The sequence below is a fragment of the Syngnathus leptorhynchus genome, chromosome 6 (assembly GCF_054491065.1).
Source record: "Syngnathus leptorhynchus isolate UIUO chromosome 6, UIUO_Slep, whole genome shotgun sequence".
Lineage (NCBI taxonomy): Eukaryota > Metazoa > Chordata > Actinopteri > Syngnathiformes > Syngnathidae > Syngnathus > Syngnathus leptorhynchus.
Window position 1 is genome coordinate 6,082,501 of NC_141200.1, and position 16,027 is coordinate 6,098,527.

At 41.5% G+C, this 16,027-nt stretch overlaps 1 protein-coding gene across 2 annotated transcripts in view; it reads left to right on the forward strand.

The window, feature by feature from the left end:
* The window catches only part of alx4b (ALX homeobox 4b), a 14,486-nt gene extending 1,333 nt beyond the window's left edge, over positions 1–13,153 (forward strand). The window contains exons 2-4 of one of the 2 annotated variants that reach the window (XM_085914864.1): positions 8,743–9,053; positions 12,621–12,749; positions 12,833–13,153. In XM_085914864.1, the coding sequence (XP_085770990.1) occupies positions 8,743–9,053; positions 12,621–12,749; positions 12,833–13,153 (761 nt within the window). The remainder of the gene's footprint in view (positions 1–8,742; positions 9,054–12,620; positions 12,750–12,832) is intronic. The other variant, XM_085914865.1, reaches the window with a different exon arrangement.
* The last annotated feature ends 2,874 nt before the right edge of the window (positions 13,154–16,027 follow it).

A 16,027-nucleotide genomic window follows, 5' to 3' on the forward strand; every position in this document is an offset into this window, starting at 1 on the left:
AGCTGATTTGGCAAGTGCGTAGACAGAACCGTTTGAACGCAATCATTAAATGCAGCATGCTTCCAAAAAGAAGAGACTCTGCAGTGTTATTACTGAAAATGTTGCAGCCAGATGAAGGCACTGTGGCTCTGGGGAGGACACTTTTGGGGTCTAGTCAAAGCCTCAGGCGTCAACAGGCTTGTGCTCTTATGTGTGGTCCAACACAAGAGATATATTGCTCAATCTTGATTTTTTTTTATCTCCATCATGACAAAAGAATTGTCTGATATACAGACAGAGGTTAATGTGCCAACATTGAATGACTGCAATGCTGTCGACATGGCAACCAGGCTGTTGTGAGATTTTCAGTTTTACGGTCAATCTGGAAAGAATATATTTGAAGATTGACATTTGGTATTGTGAATATTTTAAGCTTGATTGTCACAAACAGAACTAGTGGTGCTACACAGTATTTCGACATGTACTAATTGATATAATCATTCATAACATCTACGTCATCCACGTTTTGACGTGACGAGCATTTATGTTTTGTAAAATATGTGGAGTGCATCTATTGTATATGCTGCCCTTTACCTGTCTTGTTAAAAGTTTTGTGATTGAATGTGTTGCTTCGTTGTATCACAAATATAAGGGGTTGGGGGTTTGTTATTGGTTTGAGCAACTGCCCCCAAAAACTTTAGTGCAAGTGCCTACAGTGTACAATTGGGAGAGATTTGAAGTATTGTAGTATTTGGACAAGACGCATTTTTTTTCTAGTCGGTTTGGAAAATAAAATATGTGATGTGGAGATTTTTACTGGGAACAAATAGTCAATCTTCAATCAGGGTGCAAGCGAAAGGCTTTTCAGAATTCAGAATGTTGCTGATTTTCAAAATAGAACAAAGGATATTTAGATTGTTATCGGCTTATGTACATACGATAGAAACTATTTCATTTTGTCCAAAACAAAAAGGCCACAGAGCAAACCAGCCTCGATTGCTCTATTTCAAAGTGATGGCCGGCATGTGTTTATTTCAAGGCCTAAAGGCCAGATCGAGCCCACCACATCATGAAAGCAAATCATGCGTCTCCTTCATATTTCTCTCAAAAATCTGTATCACCAGAGTCAGTCTTTACTTTAAATAACAGTGATACTGAAAGCCTTTTTAAAAAAAACAAAAAAAAAAACAAAACAAAAAAATAATATATAACAAATTGATGCTTTTCACTGTCACATCGCACTGAGATAAAGTGGAACTAAAAGGTGGCCCAAAAAATACATCAGTGCAAGAACTATCTTTCAAAATAAAACAAATTTTTGATCAATAATGGTAGAGACATGCCCACTGAATTTCCCTTGGAAAAATGAATTAATTTGACTGATTAGAGTACTATTTGAATTGTATTGCCAGTTGTTATCATTGGTTGTTTTCTACACTCAACCTGTCTTTAGCGTAATTGCCTCGATCTGTGACCTAAAGTACCGAGATGACAGTCGTTTTGCATTCACACCATATCAGACAGCAAAATAAATAATAAAAAGCTTCAAGCGTGTCTGTTTCAGCACAAACTAACTTCGAAATCCATTCATCAATATCATGGTTGTCGCCGCATATTGTTGAGTGTGCACGCGAACCAATGAGCGTCCCACCGGGGCTTAGCATCTACCTGCCTAGTGCACGCACACCACTGTGAATGAAATAAAAGTCCACGGAGCTGATGGAGTGCAGAGGAATGCAAGTCAGCACCGCAGGAGGGGTCCGCATTAATCCGAGGCAGATGTGCATCATTGGCTGCTATATGGTTTTTATTCATACTCGCCAAACATTAGATCTCCAAAGCAACTGAGAGTCCCCACAATGACAAAGTGGGACTGGTTTACATAACCCTGTCTTCACAATACCTTGGAAAAATAAGCAAAATGTCACAAATGGACAAGGGTAAAGATTTGAGAACCACTGGAGAGAATTTCTTACATGCGCATACACTTACAAGCCAATTTAGCACGTATGCCTGTGCAAATATTTAAATGGAAAACCGTAAAGACAAGTATTAATTTAACAGTGTGTTTATTATTGTGGTTGAAGCTTGAAGTAGAATTTCACCGCATCATATTGCGTGGTGCCTCTGATATGTGGGTTGTAGTAGTTAATACATTAGAGCCACCGCAGTTTGAAGCTGAGCAGTTCTACACCATTGCAAACCACCACAATAATAAACACATGATTAAATCGTTGCTTCACTGACAATATCGATCAAAGCCAAGAATGAGCTTACTTTTGGAATTTTGGTAGAGATCATGCATGAGACCTTACTAAATGAAGCAGATATTTTTACCATTTCACTTTTCCAGATTTTTTTGGGGGGTAGTCATACATTTTGATCCCAAGACTGCTAGCTCATGAGCTATTTGGTAGCTAGCGCCTCTGTGGCATAGTGACTGGAACAACGGCGGTGACATTTTACAGCAAAAGTGAAAAACTAACCACTCGGACTTTAGGTGTGGCCGACAGGAATACAATCTGGAGTGGGCTCCTGTTGTATGCTTTGTTTATTTATATTTCTAATGACCGAAGCAGTTGTGCTAATTTCCTTTAGCTGGTTTGTAGCTTTACATCAAACATTGTTAGCATTAAACTAGCAGACATTTGCTGGATGAAAAAATATACTTTAGTTGAATAATGTGTTTAAAAGGTAACTCAACTCCAGATGTCAAAAGTCATATTCCAAAACCTTTATCTGATGCTGCATATTTCCTTAAATCAATGACGTATTCTTTCCCAAAATGTTTCAAACATTGCATCTACTCAAGGGGCCATGTTTACTTCTTGTGAGCTAATTTAGAAGACATTTAGCAGCCCTTCACCCTCACTTTATTTACTAACAAAACCAGACGAAAGAGCGGGTATTAAATATACTATATAGCCATTACTTGCTAGAAATTCCTCCAGCTCCTTCAGTGCTCACTAATTAGTTTTCTTCTGATCTTTGCATTAATTTTGAAGGAATATCCAGTCTTTGTATTATCACTGTTGTGCCATCTTTGCCATCCATGGTCTATTTAATGCCTTGGAAATACTTTTGTACTTTACACCTGATCTTTAAGAGTGGATGAGGTCTGGAACGGACCTCCTGCGATAAATGAGCGTTTTAGAGATTCACACATTATGCAAACTGTGTGAACTCTGATACTGATTGCGCCGATTCTCTCTTGCCTTTTCCTCAGTAATATCATGTTCACCTAATATAGTTTCAAATAGCCGCTGTGACCTCAGTGTGAAATTGGAGCATCCTGTGATATGTAAAACATGTTTCTCAATGCATGAGAACAAAACAAGACCACAAGAAAGCTCTGGCAGCGCTTTAAAAGCATCCTGTCAAAATATAGAACTCTACGTGCATGGAGAGGGGAAATTGGAGGGAAATGATGTCAGAGGATATGTATGGATATTTGCTGTGATGATTACCACATTTTGACCACACTAGTGACCTGTGATCATGCCCTGAAACAGTTTTCAACTGCTTAAAGTTGGGCGGGCCAGGGGGGGGAATAAACTTCTTATGAGCATGTTTTTCTGTCTTGGAAAGTTCAAGCAACAGCACCAACCTGTTTGTTATGAAACGTCATTTTGGCTCTGACATATTGTCCTCTATTCACAGGTTTATAATAAAAACGACCTGGAAAATTGTACAAATGACCACAGGGAGCAATGATAACCCATATTGTCTTAAAAATAACCGCTGGGCCGACAAATTAAAGCAAAGCAAAATCCTGTTTTGATTCATAACTGCTATTTGTCTAATTTTCACGTGAGGACATTTGATAAATTGAACAAAAACAGTGTGGGAAGTCCTGCAAATGATCACTCACTGTTGGCTGCAGTCCAAACCTTTTAACATTACGTTGCAAAGCAGCAAAATTCCAACCTTCCAATTTGACTTCTGCAATTAGTGTCTTCAAATTCATACTGTTGAAAAGAGAAGGCTCAATGATTACACCCTTTATAAATACACGTTTTGCGCCCAGTTATCCAAATCTACAGAAATGATTTTTCATGACAGTTTGTACCAAAACGTACTCCATTGTTAATCACATTCCAACAATAATCCTGATCTATTTCTGTGTTCTTTGATACGAGACAGTGACAGCCACGGCCTAAAGTCTTCGGACGTGAGTGAGGTAATGACTGTGTCAGTCTATCAGCCGCTGATACTGAACAGAAAGATTTCAGGTTTCCCATAGAAGCATAAGCATTCCTTTGCGAGTTGCTGCCATAGATCTCTCCTCAAGAACATCTGGGAGCCTTCCTTTAACAGAGGAAACAATACTCAAAATCTTGTCCGAGTATCCCACGAAGAAGAGCTTCTATTGTACATATTAACTCTTTAATGGCACAAAGAAGAGACATACAAGGGCACACAATCAAATCAGGGAGGTGTTGCCACTAAATAATAGAAATTTAAGAAGAGTCTCTTTTAGCAACATTAAGTACAACCAACTGTTATGTTTTTTGTATTATTGCGTATCAGGAGGAAAACAAAACACACGTGAAGTTAATAATTGAGTCAAGTGCCTTGAATTAATTTCCTAAAGCCTTTAACCTAACGACCACATCCTCAATATTTTGAATTTTGAGGTTCCATCACATTTGTGGACTGATATTGAGGATTAAAAATAGAGCCTGCCTCTCATGCTTATGGTGCAGACTCATTGTAGCATCTAACAAGCGAACGTTTATTTATTCATACCTGGTATGGGCTAAGATAACGTTTATTTACTTATACCTGGTATTTATATGTTTATTTCTTTTGATTGCCTTTTGAAAATGGAAAGAATTAACTATACGTGGATTGATACTGTAGCCTTCGATACAAATGCTAGCGACTCAGAAGAGGGGAAAAATATACATCTGGCAGTAGATTTTTTTTTTTGAGCAATGACAAACTTATTATATGCGACTATCTGAGTAATTTGGTGCTAATATGCTTTACCATCAGTGTTATCCAAGTTTCTAAAGTTGTGCCTCTGCCCCTCCTTCTGCATTTTGCACACATTTTTCAGGCTGGACACTCCAGCAGCGTCACTCAGCACCAGAATGAAGTCTCATTTGTACAAATGTGACTTGCATTGCATTTCAAACAACCTCCACATGTGGTTTCGATCAGTCGTGTAAAAAAAAAAAAAAAAAAAAAAAAAAAAAAGAGTGATTTGATGTGATTTTTGATGTTCAAGCTTCATAACATCTTGCTGGGAACAAGCTCGCTATGACAAAAATCGGATTTGCCGCTGGCGATGCAACTCGCGAGGCAACAGATCCGCATGATTTTGTGCAACCATTCATTGAGACAAACTAATGATAATTACGTTGGTGAAATTCAATTTAAGCTTATTATAATAACACATTTTAATGAAATAATAAAGCATTTGCAATTTTCTGCAGTGATTAGATTCAGATTTTCAAATAGAGTGCCTAATACTAATCATAACAAATATAATCACTTGATATTTTGATAAGGGGACAAGCATTGAGCACTCTGTTTAAAAGCATTCTCCTTCCTCGTTAGTACAAGGTCATTAACCCTTCCCCGGGTTACTAATTTATAGTGTTTCTTTTATTTAGTTTCACTTGACCCTCCCCATCCCATTCCATAAAAACTGAGAGGGTGCCTCGTTGCTTTACAACCAGTTAAATTACACTTTGATGTTTTCTCTGTTTTCAGCAGCGATTAAATTGCTGACCCTAGTAAACACGTGACCTCGGCTAACCAAAGAAGTCTGCGGGCTGTCAGAAAATGACTGGCAAATTGAAGGAGCAGGCGGCGTTTATTCCTCACATTTCATGTACGCTGATGCGCGCTACAAGGGCAACAACAGAGAGAGAAAAAAGGGCTTCCTCAGAATGCCAAGAAACTGTTGCCAAGGCATTGGAATCTTGGAAGAAAGCAAGACTTGACGGTTGTGTTCTGGAGACGGGAGAAGAAGAAAAAAAAAAGGTCTCGGCAGGCATGACTCCTGCGTGATGTTGGCGAGGATTTTGTTTGGTTACAATTAGCATACCACGAAACAGAATGTGGAGAAATAGGGATGAGTATAAAACTTTGTCCGCCATGCTTTGCTCAGGGAAACAATCGTACCCTCATTTTTTTCAAACAAGTAGGGACTTTTGAGTTGATCCAACTCACTTCTAAATGCTGTAGTCAGGCTCCCGCTCAGAGGTTGAATGAAAACATAGCACAGGGCCAAAGCAGCGGTCGGTAATGTCAGAATGTGCATGTGTGGAGACAGTAAGAAGCTCTGACAGGTGGGCCACGGCGGAATGAGGTCATGAACCCCAGCCGGGCAAGCTGCGTTGTTTCATTAGTCTCAGTCGGGGCGAGAGCAGGGGAGTGCCGCGGCTGCTTTGGAGGGACAATTATTGACATCGTATTGCCAAAGAATATTAATTCATGAAAACAAACACGCACGTTGCAGACGGCTGACGCCCGACTTCATCACGTCAAAACTATTCCCCGCCAGCTTACTCACCATTAAAAGAATGGCTGACGGAGTCACCAGCACCGCAAAATATCAACAGTCCTTCGCACGATGCACTTTGTTTCTAAGACGACAGACTGTGGAGGGCGTTAAACACAAAGCTGCAAGGAAAGCGCATGCACGTAATTATTCGAAATGTGATCTAGTTGGAGATAAATGTACATGAAACTCATCTGTTCAGGGACTCCGGGTCACCTTCACTCAGGATGAACTTAAGCCGCACCAATTAACCAAATCAGTTTCAGGGTCAAACTGCTGCAGTCATAAAACATGCATTTAACTGTCATTAAAGTGTAAAAAAGAAACACTTTATAATAAAACCCAATAGCAACCTTTGTACCCAAACTAAACGATGATGCGTGACAGATGTGTAGCATGCGGAAGGAGGGAGGATTGAGGAAGATGACTCAAAAGCGGGCAACTTTGCTGTGCACATTCAGTTCTTCCATTATAGATGTAGAATTTTTGTTTTTTTAGCCATTTTGTACTGACCAGCCTGGACTGAAATGCATGTCATTTCCCTGATGATTTCTGTTTACTGCCACCGATACTTGGGATGATATTTGTCTGAATTTTTTTTATATTTAACATCTTTACAGGGAAAGCACACGCTCAAATTTTCTTTGTAATCATTTGTTCTGTGCAGCCCAATTAGTCAAAAAACTGTATTCTGGTTAATGTTTTGTTTGTGCTATATGACAGGCAAAATCCACCTGTTTTCATCCATCACAGGGGGCGGCCATTTTGCCACTTGCTGTCGACTGAAAACGACATCACAGTTGCCAGGTCAGGTCACAACCAATCACGGCTCACAGGTTTTCTCAAGGTGAGCCGTAATTGGTTGTGACCTGAAACTGGCTACTGTGATGTCATTTTTAGTGGCCAGCCAGAGGCAAAATGGCCGCCTCCTGACATGGATAAAAACAATCAAATTTGACTGCTCATATTCCACAAATATGGAATAATTCCACAAATAAGGCTCGACTTCCCCTTTAAGTTTTATTCAATAATATGCTACGGTCTAACGTCATTTCTCTCTATTCTGACTTCATTCAGAAGCATTTAAGAATTTATTCTTTCCACTGTTATGATGGAGACCATTTAAGGACATAACCCTTATGCTAATGCAAAAGCAGGCAGAAAAACGGACAGAGCACTGTTCTGACTGGCTCTCCACCAGAGTCATACATGCTTATTTATCCACATTGATGTTTGTTTATATGAAGGGGAAGGGACAGCCTTCTTCATCTCCAAAAAGGAAACAAACAAAAAAAAAACTTGCATGTGCAGAGAGGAACAGAGCCAGGTCTGTCACAAAATGGAGGCTCGCCAAATTGGAAGTGACAAACACAATGTTGTTTACATCTGAGGGCCAAAGTGTGTCGGGCAGCAGTGGGCAAACGAGGCCCACCGCGCTACATACAAACACACAAACTGTTCGAAATTAGGCAGGTTTTTCATTGGCTCAGATTTCAGGTGGCGTGATTGAGCGAAGTGAGCGCGCCCCCCCTGCAAAGTTGGGTCGCGGGTCACCCCAATGTGTCGTGACAACCCTTTCAAACATGTAGAATTGAAGTGTAGATTCAGCATACACACACAAGGCCTTTGAACCCCAAAATAAAACATTACAGAGGTGATGTAAGCATAAAGTAGCCGCAACTGTGTGTGGATGTTAGAACGTGATGGTGTGCAGATACACTTGCTGACTTGTTCGTCATCGGTTTCTTTTTTCCCCCCAGCTATATTCACCAAAAGCAACACGCATTTTAAGGAGCATATTGCTCTTCGACTGTCGCTGTTTCTCCTCAAGCATAATTGGTTAGAAAGTTGAGGGTTGAAGCCACAATTAAATGTTCTATATTTGCCTTGTTTCTTACAAACCCAAAATTGTTCAATGCATTTAATCAGGAGAGTAAAATAGCCAAACATTTTTAGTTTTATACGACATTGAAAGGGAATGAATATAAAATATATCTATGTGCTAACATTCACGCATGGAAAAATACAGATACAGCCTTTATTTTAATGTATCGGGTACTCATGGAGGCTGCCATTACCAACAACCGATACTGTAAAAGTCTGACATGGAGTAAGTCCTCCTTGCCAGTAGTTGGCGCTACAGGTCTTTTAAAGACATTTATTTTTACTTTACAGCTAATTTGAATACATGGCTCTCGTTCTTTACACAATAAAATAAAACTGACTTTTCTCCTGTCCCCTTAATGTAGGAAAAGACAACAGCTTGACAGAGACCGAGCTGCCCTCCAGTGTGGACACCCCCGGGATGGAAAGCAGCTACCTGAATCTAAAGGAAGTCGGCGTAAAGGGGTCAGGCGAGCGTCCCGGCTCAGATCTTTCTAGCCCTCTGGATAAAAGCGAGGCAGAGAGCAACAAAGGCAAGAAGAGGCGCAATCGCACTACGTTTACCAGCTACCAGCTGGAGGAGCTGGAGAAGGTTTTCCAGAAGACACACTACCCAGATGTGTATGCCCGTGAGCAGCTGGCACTGAGAACGGACCTGACGGAAGCTCGCGTTCAGGTGAGACCTGATGACACGCAAAAAAGATGAGCAGTACATGGCCATGTCCGCATGTTAATCATAGCCAGAGAGTGAGAGGGAGAGTTAAAAGCTGGTGATGTGACAACAGAAGAATCTATTGTTCTCCTTTCTCATCTATTTTCTTCCAGCCAACCTTAGATCAGAGTGGGATGAAGGGCGGGATAAAGGGAAGTCCCTTTGCGCTTACTTGCGGCAGACTCTGCACGAAGGTCAGAGGCCAACCGTTTGTCTCTGGTGCAGCCGCGTTTAAACTACTTCCACCGAAAACGGAGAAGGCAGAAGGTGAGGGACATAAGCAGGCAAGAAGTCATTGGACTATATGGGAAGGATATAAAAAGCACTTGAGATGCCAGCTTCAATTTCCACGTGTGGCCTGAGACATAGTCAGGGACTGTCTGGTCCGTGCGGTGGTACAGTAGAAAAAAAAAAAAAAAAGTTGGTTCACACAGATCCATCCCTTCCCCAGATGATTATAATTAACGTTCCCGACCCAACCGGCAGGCACACAGCCCACTCTTTTGAGTCACTGTGAGGTTTGACCCAGAGTCATACAAAACAGACCCTAAACATGCACGCAATCAAGTCTAAATCCCACAATTGCAACAGAAGGTCCATTAGGACAAAGTCCAGGGATATGCAACTGGCGACTACCGAGGGGCATCGCAAGCTTGGCAAGCGACTTAATAATCCTTTTCATCTTAAGAAACAACACAGATGTTTTCTCCAGAATAAGCCAATGACAGAGTCTTACTTTTTCATCCTTAGTTTAACGATGAAGGTCTCTATGTGCAGCTCGGGGCTTTTGCTGCTATTAAATTATTTACGTGAGCAAAAGGTCCGACTGGAACTTGGTCATACCTGACTTTTTTTGTGGGGGAGGGGGCAAAGTACCGCTGAGGCACTCTATCAATCGCAGCGGTCCGTCCGGAATGACAGAGATGAGGTGAGACGGCTGAAACTTCAAAGCTGCTTTTGGAGTTGGTGCACTCTGGCCTCCCTCTCTCACCCCCACTCGCTAGCCGTGCGGCGTAAATAAAACTCTTTAATGGCTCTGTAGTCTGTAAGCTTGCCTTTTGCTGTCAATGTCTTCAGCTATTACTGTAACGCGGCCAAACAGAGCCACCATGTGTCCGCATCAACCAAACAAAACAAGAAGTCGTTGGTAACTTTGGGCATGTCCGATGTGATGGATTCAAAGTTTTCCCCTGTAGGAAAAACAGGAACTCCGCTTGTGCAAAGACACAACTAGCTTGTCGCAAATAATCATATTTAAGATGAAGCATTGGACAGGCGGAGCAGCCCAAGACACATCTGACTTCATAATGCTTGCACCACAAATGATCTCTTTGCCAAACTATTTGGCTGATGTCCCCTTCGTACGGCCGTTCAAAGGCAAAGCAGCACAGCTCTGTGAAACATGACTCACTCAGTACACAGAAACCAAGACAAGGGGTGCAATAATTATGGGCTCAGCCATTAAAAAAAAAAAAAGCTGACAGTGTTCAAGCTAGGAGAACATTTTTGTCAGTGATAGATTCAGAATTTTGTAAATGACAGTATGTAAATGTGTGTGTGTCCCGTGTGTGTCTGGTCGACCGCCTGAGTCTGCACGCCTGAAAGGTCACGGGGGTTAGCCGCGGAAAGCCACGGGCTTTGGCGTCAGGAAATTAAACATGAAATGAAAACAAGCTCCAGTTTGAACATTCTCTCATCTCACTTTTCAATATCCCCACTTCCCCTCTCAGACATAAAAGGGAGGTGGGAGGAGAGAAGCTGTTTATATGGGGGGGTTAGTGACAGAGGTGGGATTCCACCAAAAATTGGATAACCTATTACACTAATTTAAACTTAGACATCCAAAAAAAAGGCTCGTCTTTACCTGAGACACAATCTACAACGGTACCTCAGACCAAACCATTTAACTTCAGTTCAAATCTCTATTAGCTCAATGCTAACATACAATGTAAAAAGACATGGAGAAGCTAATGACCCTTTAGTAAGTTACGGCTGTTTGAACACAAAGAGTGCAGCACCACTTATAGACAGACAACATAATACTCAGAGGTACATATTCGGGATCTTGTGTAGCGCATTGAAATAAAACAACAACAAAAACAGTACAAATCAAAAGACACGGACATGGTATAAACATCAAACAAAAAAAGCTCCTTCCCCCGCCCCCACCAAACCTCAGGGGGGGTGTAACAGACCCCAAGCTCTCCTGCAAACATATGATTTAATTCAAAGGCCAACAACCCCTCACCTTGACATTGGGGGGCAGCCACAACCTTCCATATCACTTTACAACTTTGGAAGGCTAATCTCACCAGCTGACCTGTGGAATGTCGGAGTGAGTTCCGAACATCAGCTTTGGAAGAAAGAACATTTAAATGCCCCGCATGAGGCCATATATGGTCTTCTTTTTGAAAAATGAACTCATTTGTGGTCCCTGAAAAACAAATGTGCTTCAGGGCACACTGTAACACTGCCTCTTTTCTATTAGGAAGATGACAGAGAAGAATGGCAAATGCAAAATGAGGAGGGGGATATATGAAGAGCCTGGCTGAGGGGAAATTGCATGTCAGCGACTGTGAAAACCACAAGCTGATTGGGCTCGGAATCAACCAACAATCAAAGTTCAAAGACCCACGTTCCTTCTCTGTTTTGGAGAGATTTGCTTACACGTGTGAGAGGGGGGAAAAAAATTTGCGTGAACTATGGATGGTTGGTTAGGGTGGAGCACGCCAGTGACGCTTGATGAATCACCAAAACTGGGTAATATTCAACTTTTGGGGAAAATCCAGCCCCTAAAGCCAGTTTAGCACATGAAACTTGGTTGCTTGGCACGAATCTCTCCCAATGTTGCTAGCAAAGGACTCAAATTGGCCATCTGTTTCATTGTTCATCGTCAAAATCAAAACTGCTCCCGTACAAACAACCAAAGAATCTGAAGACTTTCGAATCATGCCCAAGTACAAACAAGGTGGTGACTTCCATAAAAACTGCCGATTGTCAATTCTGTCCACTTGTTGGTTGAAAAGAATTGCGGTAGGATTCCCTTTTTGTCCCGCAGTGTCGACAGGTGAGGGAGAGGACACCTTTCTCGCCATGATTTATGAATGACTACAGACCCAGATGTGCATCTGTCGACGAAGGCAGTCTGAAGGGAGGCAGACGACCGTGTATCAAAGGCGGCGGCATGGCTGGGGGTGGGTGGGTGGATGGGTGGGAGGTGCAGTACCAAGGGAGATGCTCCATTTTCACATCAACAGTTTCATGCGGATGGCACTTTAAAGACACGTCAAGTCCTAAAACGTGCTGTGGGACTTTCATGTGCTATAAAATTTATTTGCTTCACTTTCTTAGTTTATCATTCAGAGCGAAGAGAAATGATCACATCTTTGGCTGTGCTCCAATATTTAAAAACCACAATCTGCTGGGTTAAAAGTAACCCAAAAGGGACAGAGACAATGTTGGGTTATTTTCTACCCAGCACATTGGGTTGTGACCAAAATGTTTTTACCATGTTGATGCTTTTCTTTGCAGGTGTGGTTCCAGAACCGCAGAGCCAAGTGGAGAAAGAGGGAGCGCTTCGGTCAGATGCAACAGGTTCGAACGCACTTCACCACGGCTTACGAGCTGCCTCTTCTAAGTCGGCCTGAAAACTATGCGCAGGTAAATAAAAACACCGGCCTGTCTGTCACCAATTGCTATGCGATGGTTGTGACCGCCTCATCGTGTCATCTCTTTGCTTTCAGATTCAAAACCCTTCATGGATCGGCGGCACCAGCGCAGCCTCTCCAGTGCCGGGTTGCGTTGTTCCTTGTGATACCGTCCCCCCGTGTATGCCCCCACATCCCCATAGTCACGGAGGGGTCCCCGACTTTCTGGGCGTGCCTAGTCCAGGGAGCAGCCACATGGGACAGACGCAGATGAGCAGTCTATTTGGGGGACCCGGAATGGTCGGCGGGATCAACGGCTACGATCTCAACGTTGACCCAGACCGCAAGTCTTCCAGCATAGCAGCACTGCGTATGAAAGCCAAAGAGCACAGCGCCGCCATTTCTTGGGCCACATGATGTTCCAACCAAGTCGCACCCCGCCTCCGTGAGCGCTGCGGGGGAGTTTTGCTGAGAGCACTAATGATAAGACAGGTCAAAAGAACAGGCGGAAAGCGTCCAGATAGCCGAGAGCATCTTAGCGGCCATCGCAATGGAGATAACAGCTGCGACAGTGACAATCAGCAGAAACTGAAAGTTCCAAAAAGTAGAAGTGAAAAACAATCAGACCCAAGCGTTTAATTCCTGTCCGTTCTCAGGTTTTGGTGGCATAGCTATCATTTTCAGTAATGATTATTTTTTTTCTTCCGTGTGACAACCCAGGCTGGATGCAATCGGCAAATTTAATGGAGCGCAAACAGAACTAGCCTGAAGCAATTTACTGAGGGAGGAGAGCAGACATTAGATTTTCAGCCAACATGTTATTTGCTCCCACAGAGCAACCTCCACAGGTTCCCCTGTCAGGCCCAGCCTCAAGTTACAGGAAACTCAGTGTCTCCAGTGGTAGACAAGGCACAGCGGTAGCCTTCAACGCCAACTAGTCACAGCAACTTCCACCGGCACCCGACGCAACACTTAATTAGCATCAAAATGAGCATTTCTGCCTCGTGAACACCAAAGTGCATGTCATGGGCAAGTTTTGGATCAACACATAGCGGAAACTGCGGGCTGAATTAGTGGGCCTGATTGGCGAGTGGGAGAATTTCCAAATGTTTAGGTGGAGCGTATACATTGCAGTGGTGACTGTGTGATATCAAACTTGTGATTTGAATGAAATGTTGTCATGACATCATTTACTTCTTGATAGATGGATTGCATTGGGTGAATGTATTCTGATATTTAAAGCGTGACATTTGGCAGAAGGCTTGTATCACTTCTACAACAAATCAAATTTGAATACTTGATTGACTATATAGGAACTAGACAGAACTTTCAGTTTCTGAATTCAAATCAGGACGCACTTCTATTCCTATTGAGGGCTCGATTGTCTCGACCTCCCTGTGCTTTAAACTGCAGCTTGTTTCGTGATGATACTACTGAAAACTTGTTTTGTGTGAATGTAAACAGTATGTGTGATATTATTCTGTTGCTTGTGCATTTGTTTTATCTTTGTGTCAAATAATGGACCTCCAAAAAGCCAAACCGTTCAAGTATTACAGTGATATTGCCAAATAATATGTTGTGTTCAGCATTATTTCGAAAGAAAATGTTGCTCTGGGCTTTTTAACTGTTGAAATAGCTTTCTAATTTTCTAATGGCTTCAAGCTGTTTTTTTGTTATTTTCTAATAATAACCAATTATTTCGACTTATGGTAGTGACTTTATATAATGTGCCATTGCAATAAGTTATTGCACTTAAGATTTTGAGAATTGTGTGTTTATACTTTCCACTGGGACAGAAGCCTCATGTTGTTCCGGGTTGCAAAAATGTTGCTTTAAGCCATCCATATTTAGTACCGTGACATCTGCTCAAGGTGCTGGAAATGTGTTTGTTTGTACAGAGGTATTGGTTTTCATTTGATGGATTGAAGTGAAGATGTAATAAAATCCCAAACGGCCCGATGAAGTTTCTCCTTTCAAATACGACGTTTAGCAAAATCCTCATATTGAAGGCAATCAAGTGTAATTGCATGAAATACTGTTTCATGCACAGGTTCTCCAGAAACTAGATTCCTAAACTATAAAAATATCTGTAATTAAACCATCCATTATGGTTGGAATTCCAAAGGCAAAAACTGCAAAGCTCATCATTGGTGCAGACTTCGCCCTCCAAAGAATGTATGACCAGTAGACAATTGCAGCCTTTTCCAAAATGTACATAACGTTAACTGGAAGGCTTTTTTTTTTCTTTTCTTTTTCATAGTGGGTGGGAAAAAAAATTCAGTCTGTCTGCTAGATGTCTGCTGTCAATCATGAATTTAAAATCCTCTGTGTTGTTTAAGAATATTGTACTGTTTTGCATTGTGAGAGAAAAGCTACTGCTTTAGCCAAGAACAAATTTAAACAATTAATTGCTTGTTAAAATAATCGCATGTGAAGCATCGCTGCACCTCTATTGTAATGAACGAAATACAACTAGTCCACAGCTTCAAGGGTAAAACAAGGGTAAGAAAAATGGGGTGATATTTGTAAAGTGGCATATTTACAGTACCAGTCAAAAGTTTGGCAATACCCTCTAATTCTGTGTTTTTTTTTTTCATTCATAATAATCCTGAATTGTAGATTTATACTAAGTCATCGATATTTTGAAAATAATGACGGAATTAACAGGTAAAAAAATAAAATAAAACAGTATATTTTTCATTCTTTAAAGCCGGTTCCTTTTTGCCCACATCACAACTTTGCAAATCTTATTTTCTCAGTCTTTTCTCACTCAGTTTTATGATGCAGATGTGTTCTGACCTGGAATGACTTTCAGTTCACAGATGTGCTTACCAAGACGATATAGCTTGCATTTCTAGACCTCTGAATGTGTTTGAAACTATTTGAATTTGAAGGCATCTCCAAACCTTTGACTAGGGCAGGTTGTGAATTTTTATTCTTTTTGCTAAACAGTCCAACATATTAGCACATTTCCTAATACTTTGAAATGCAAGAATGACGTTTTTTATTTATTTATTGCGCATTACCATGACCCTAGTTCAAACTAACAAGACTGATTTAGCCGGGATCAGATAAAATACAATCACAAAGCGCAGCAAGCAACTTAAAAGCCTAAGTAGTCTAAAATGCGGGTAGGTGACATAAATAAACAGTGATAGAGGACAAGAAGAGTGGCCCGCTGTGCCTTGGACACCGCTCATTAAAGCTAATGGGTCACACTGCCCCAGCTAGGCTCCACTGACGGAGTCCTGCATGGTTAAAGGACCATGTGGACCATTAGGGCACTTCAAA